The sequence below is a fragment of the Ictidomys tridecemlineatus genome, chromosome 4 (assembly GCF_052094955.1).
Source record: "Ictidomys tridecemlineatus isolate mIctTri1 chromosome 4, mIctTri1.hap1, whole genome shotgun sequence".
Lineage (NCBI taxonomy): Eukaryota > Metazoa > Chordata > Mammalia > Rodentia > Sciuridae > Ictidomys > Ictidomys tridecemlineatus.
The window spans coordinates 101,409,737-101,415,934 of NC_135480.1; the positions used below are offsets into that span (position 1 = coordinate 101,409,737).

The 6,198-nt window shown below is 51.6% G+C and overlaps 1 protein-coding gene across 1 annotated transcript; it reads right to left on the reverse strand.

Moving 5' to 3' along the window:
• Positions 1 to 1,353: 1,353 nt before the first annotated feature.
• On the reverse strand, positions 1,354 to 3,872 carry Smim35 (small integral membrane protein 35). Its single transcript, XM_078044955.1, has 4 exons — positions 3,863 to 3,872; positions 3,130 to 3,276; positions 2,180 to 2,213; positions 1,354 to 1,481 (listed from the first exon to the last, which is right to left on the reverse strand). Exons 1-4 carry the CDS (start codon positions 3,870 to 3,872, stop codon positions 1,382 to 1,384), a joined length of 291 nt encoding a protein of 96 aa, XP_077901081.1. The 3' UTR covers positions 1,354 to 1,381.
• Between the last annotated feature and the right edge of the window lie 2,326 nt (positions 3,873 to 6,198).

Consider the following 6,198-nt stretch of genomic DNA (forward strand, 5'->3'; position numbering starts at 1 on the left):
GTGGCCTTGGTGCTAGACAATGGCAGAGAAGCCAGGGCTGTAGTTGTGTCAGCAGGTTTCAACAGCCACCACTGCTGATGTGAGGATCTCTGTCCACGGCTGCCTGGGGACTCAGCCCCTCTGGATAGAACAACAGCATCACCAAGGACCGACTAGGTCAACACCCCAGGGCCATCTCCGCCTCTGGCCCAGTAGGTCCAGGCTACAGGAAGGAGTGATGACTGGCAAGGCACATTGTCCTGCTGTCCTCGGGCAACAGCTGTTTCTTCCTTTCCCTTGTTCTTATCTGCTTCGCTCAGCCTCGCCTGGGTTCCTTGACCTCACTCCACCACTTTCTGCTTCCCAGGGTTAACTTGGCTCAGGAAACCCAGGGCACTGGGAGATACTGTCCCCTGTGCCCCATGCCCACCCTGGCACAGGAGCCCAGGCAACTGGGACATTTCTAGTCTGTTCTCAGAACTACCAATCAAAATTGAGAGCTAATCACATTCGGGAGGCACTGAGGCCTGTCACGGAGGGAGAGCGGGCCCAGGGCAGGGAGTAGAGCCGGGTAGAGGGCAGCAATTCCAGGGGAAGAGTGGAAAGTGCCAGAACCAAGCATAGAGGGAGGCAGGGCAGAGTAAAGGCCGAACTCCGTCTTCAGAGAAGTTGTCCTCTGATGGGAAGGTAAAAAACCCTGTCTGGAGTCCCACCTCTGTTTCCATAGAGCTTTGCCCAGTGAAGATAGAACTGTCTTTCCAACCCCTGGAGTCAACCCTATAAGAGGAAGTGATGAGACACGCCACCTGAGGTACTCCCTCTGGAGTCTGGGGGCTCCTCCCACACTGTAGGGTGTGGCTTGGCTCCTCGGGATGCCTCAGCAACTCCTGCAGGCTCAGAACCTCCTGGAGTCCGGCCCTTCTCCCTGGGTGGCCGCCTCTCTGGTTCCTGTGAGAAGGCTGCTGCCACCTGGTCAGTCCCTCCCCAGAGGCCTGACTGTCCTCAGGACTCTCAGAGAGAGTCACAGGCTAGTGAAATGTCCAAAGAAGACCCCTCATCCTCCACATTCAGAGGCCAGGCCAGGTCTTGAGGACCCAGGAGAGGGAGAGCAGCCCAGGAGAGCCCAGGATGGTCAGGAGCTAAGCCAGGAGTCTGTTCCTAGAAAAGAAAAGGGAGGGGGGAAGAGAAGAGGTGAGAAGGCTCCTCTAAACCATGTCACCTAGTGAGGCTTCTTCCAGCAAGAAAGAAGGCACTAAATCATCTCTGAATTGTGAGTGGTCCTTGGCACTGGGTGTGGGTGCCTGGACCCCCTTAGGACTTTATTTGGACTTGAGATTCACTCAGGAGTTCTGCAGCTTCTCACTCACCTCTCCCAAGCTCTAGAAGCCAGGTGCTGCCCGGGTCAGACTAGCCCGTTGGAGAACTTCATGTAGCCGCCATCTGGACTGCTGATATGGCCACTGATGGTGAAGGGTGGCCCCACTTCCAGATCCTTCAGGGTCCTGAGAAAGGTTATCTTATTAAGCTCCTAGAGCTGAGAACCCAGCCTCTCCCTGGTCTAGACATAGGAAGACATTCCTGGCTGTGGGGGCCAGGTAGCTGACCTACTGACTTATCTTCCAGAATAGGACTAGTCCCATTTCTCAGGGCCAGGAGGAACAGGACTGCAGGAAATAGATGAGATGACTCAGCCCAAGAAGACCTTCTGACTCCAGCTCCCCTCTTCCCTTTCTTTCATTGCTCCTCTTTTAACACCATACTGTGCCAAAGATGGCATTGTTCATGATCACACCTGTCTCCGGCATAGACAGTGAAATGCTTGAGGACAGAGAGAATATCCAGCCACCTTTGTCCCCTTAGGAATGCATACCACAATACCGGCCACACTAGAACCTTACCAAATAAATGATGAATGGATGGGTGGATGGATAGATGGATGGGTGGATGGATAGAGGGATAGACATTCCCTGCCTGAGAATGATCCCTGCTAAGAGGATCACTGTCATTAGGATCTCACATGGTTCTCTCTATGCTCAAGTTTTTCCATGGAACTTTTCTAAGTGGATTCTATTTGGTTTGCGTAGGGGTATGGAAAGGAGATGGGGAAGGAAAGTTCTGGCTCCATCTTTGAGTCTTTCTTCATCTTTGAGTCTTAACCCCCAGTGCACACCCCACCCAGATAGGCCCTATATCTACTCACCGGATTTGGTACAAGTTGAAGACAAAATTAGGCCCTGGGAAAACAACCAAAAAGAGAGTTAGTGCCTCCAGGGAAACTGTCAGGACCCTTCCAGAATGATCTGGTACTCCCTCACCCCTGTCTGGAGGAGCAGATGACTAGGCCTTGGGATGCCCTGTGAGGGCCTGAGGCTTCTCAGGGCCCTGCCCCTGTTGGGAGGGAGGCAGTACCAGCCTAGAGTTCAAAAGAACCAGGCCTCGGTTTCAATCCCACTCCATTCTTTTCCACCCCTGTGACTTTGAAGGTTAAAGTCTTCAAAAATGGAAGCTATAATAACTTTGTCCTCACGTGGAATTTTTAAAAAAGAATAATATTAGGCAAAACATTGTAGGTGCTTAACGAATATTTGTAGACACCGGTTAAAGTTTACTATAGATCTAAGAAATTTTCACTACCTCTAGTCATTCCATCATGCCCCTCTCACTTTCCCAGAGTCCTATGAAAAGCACAGATTTGTCCCCAGAATTGAGAAGACCTCAGTGAATTCCAGGAGACTCCCAGGGAAGCTGGAACGTCAGCACACTTAGGAGAGGCCCCAGGACCCACGGATGGGGCAGGGTCTCCCAGGAGCCAGACAGGACCACCTGGAACTTGGCCTGCCAGTCCCTTGCCCTTGGCCTTGAGGGCCCACAGAGGCCCCTGGGAGAGACCCCTGTGGGCCATGAAGAAAGGGGAAGCTGGCTGTTTGCTGGGGTGGGAGGAGCCCCCATTCTTTCAATAAAGGTCACACGGCCCCACCCCAGCCACTTCAACTCTCAGCTGTCCAGTCAAGGCTTCACCGCAGAACTGCCACAGGAAAGACTTTTGCATCCCGCAGTGCTTCAGGGCTGGCAGTTCCGCCGCCTTGGCAACCGCTGCAGGACAGGTGGGGCTGGGCAGAGCTGGGGTGACGGGGGCCAATGCTCACTTACCCTCCCAGCAGTACCCACGCTGGTACCACTTGGCCAGGCTGTAGCCGAGGATGGACACGAGCAGCAGTGACAGCCCCACGCTGAGGATCAGGCCCAAGGTGCTAATGGAGTCCTCCCCTGCAGAGGGACACAGCAGCCTCGAGTCCTCTCACAGCCCCTCGCACTGGCTGACCTGCACCATGGGCCACCGCCCATCAAAGTCACTGTCCCCTGGAAGAGCTAGTTCACTCAGCCCGGCCACACTACCACATAAAACTCAGATACTTAAATTGCTAGAGTGAGACATGCAATAGGTCCAAAGGAAGTGACCTCTGATAACAGCTGGGAGCTGGGAGGCATCCTGAATCCCCAGGCATTCTGCTTGATGGAAAAGTCATTGCTGTTGGGGGATGAGCCTGGGACATCAGCTTTGGCTTGAGTGACATGGTTGGGAGGGGCAGGCTGGAGACGCCCAAGAGCACAGACCCGGGGAACTGCTTTCCCCTGTCTGCTCTTCAGAGCCCATGTGCCCAGCAGCAGGGTGAACCCTGGGCTCTGTCTGCTGCTGGTACTTGCCCCTTCTTCCCTTTTTGTGGTATGAGCACTTGGCTAAATTTATATTTTGTTTGTAAAGCTAAACCAAGAGAAGGAAACAGACTGGAAATATGTGGGGCCAGAGACGAGAGAAGCAGAAGCAGAGAGAGAGAAGGTTCTGAGGAGAGGCCGAGGGTAGGAGCACCACGGGACAACCCACCTGGGGTCATGGTGCTCATGAAGGGGAGAGCAGACCCCTCCAGCCCCATGAGGCACCAGGACTGTGGCAGAGCACGATGATTTGCCTCCATGACCTAATAGCTTGAGGGGTGTTGCCAAGAGGTCAAGAGGTACACTGGTCAGGCCCAGACCCTGGGTGCTGGCTAGCATCTGAAGTCCAGCTCTGTCACTTGTTGACTCTGGGGCCCATGTCGCTCCCTTCACCTTGCTAACAGTCAATTGCTGTGATGTGAAGTACGAGTAAAATAAGTACACATAGAGTTATTGGGATGACGAAGGGAGATGTTGAGGAAGGAGCACTGAGAAGAGGGCCTGGCACACACTAAGTGCTTAATAGATGCTGGTCATATCATTGTTGTTGTTGTCATTAACATTATCAATAATGCAAATACATTTTTATTTGCTTTTTATTTATTCTGGTGGTGGGGATTGAGCCCAGGGGCACTTTATCATTGAGCCACGTCCCCCAACCCTTTTAATTTTTTTTAAATTTTGAAATAGGGTCTCACTCAGTTGCTGAGGCTGGCCTCCCAGGTGGCTGGGATTACAGGTGTGTGCCACTGCACCCAGCTTGCGAGTACATTTTTAAATACTTCACAGTTCTCCCCACCCACACCTTTCTGTCTTTCATGCCCCTTGGTCCTTGCCGTTAAAGCAGCCATGTGAAAAGAACATGACCACCAGATGCAGAGAAAAGGGAGTCTCTCCTCTGTCTCGAAGGGATCTGTCCCCTGAAAATCTCAATCAGAGCTAGTTCACTCAGTCCAGGCCCTCAGAGAAACACAAAGAATAGACAAAAAATAAGTGAGCCTAAGATTTACCTTCTTGGTCAAACTGTTAGTGCAGTTTAGCCTACCTGGCCAATAAAATTACTAATATTATTTCCTCCCCTGGGATCCTCAGCAGCTCAAGAGCTGGATAAAAAGAGGAAGCAAGAGATGACACAGTCTAAGGAAAAAAGATATAGGGAGCGACCCACCAGTTTCTCACTGGGGGGTTCTTCTTCCTTCGGAGGAGGGTGTAAACCACCTGAAAACTTAAAAGTCTGAAATAATTAGTGAAGAACAAAAGACAAAGAGTCAGAAATGTATTTACAAAAGCAGAACCCCCCCCCATAAGTCCATTCCACACGACAGCTGGAAGTAGACAAAGGAAAGACGGCTCCAGTGGTTTATTTAAGGGGTACATTAAAGGCAGGGATAAGGTTTAGGGGCAGACTCTTGCTTCAGGATATCTTGTAGTCAGCAGGTTGATTGGCGTCTTGGCAGGTCACACCTGTCTCAGGTGCTGTGTGGGACTTGGCAGAGCGGGATAGGAATTCACAATGTGTCAGGGCAGTTAACCAGAGGAAGTGTCCACTGGTTATTCCCAGACACAAATGCTCCTACCACTAGGCTCGATGCTCAGTGGCCCACATGAAGCCCATGGATGGCTCCCCACAGAAAGGCTTAGCCCATGCCAATATTGGAGTCCAGCACAGGAGCCAGCCACAGTGCCCCAACCCAGAACCCAAGAGTAGCTTAGAAGCGGCTGCGATGGTCTGAACTCATCCTCCAAAATTCATGTTTAAATGTAATGGCTAATGTGATAGTATCTGCCATGTGAGGACAGAGTCCCCACCTGCTTGGAAGGACACAGTCACAGGATGCCTTGTTAAACAGACAGCAGCCCTCACCAGACACCAAACCTGCCGGAACCTTGATCTTGGACTTCCCAGCCTCCAGAACTGTGAGAAATAAATTTCTATTCTTTACAAATTAGCCCCAGTCTCAGGTGTTTTGTTATAGCAGTAGGAATGGACAGAAAAGCAGAGCAGTGGCCTGTGGAACTGGAAGGTACCTCAGGGGAGACAGCTGCAGGCGGGTGGGGAGGGGAGTGGACCATGTAACAGCCCCTTGCAAGGCCAAGCAGCTTCCAGCATTCTAGAAGTATTTGATCTCATCTTCTCTGCACCAGGCACTATTGCAAGCACCTGAATTACAGCAATAAATAGAGCCAGTAAAAATCCTTGTCCTTATGGAGAGCACATTCCAGTAGAGGAAACAGGCAATGCACAAAGGAATAAATTACATGGCACCTGAGAAGGAGGTGCCTGCTAGGCTCGGGGAAACAGAGAGAGTACTGTGAGGGTGGAGGGGACATTTTAAATAAAGTGGTCAGGGAAGGCCTTGTGGAGAAGGCACAACTGAAGAGCAGGGATGTAAAGGAGGTGAGAGAGTGTTAAAAGGCTGTGGCTCTCAACAAGAGAGAGGAGGAGGCCATGCAGATACCAGGTAGAAAGGTGCTAGGCAGCAGAAGCAGTAGGTAAAAGGGAGG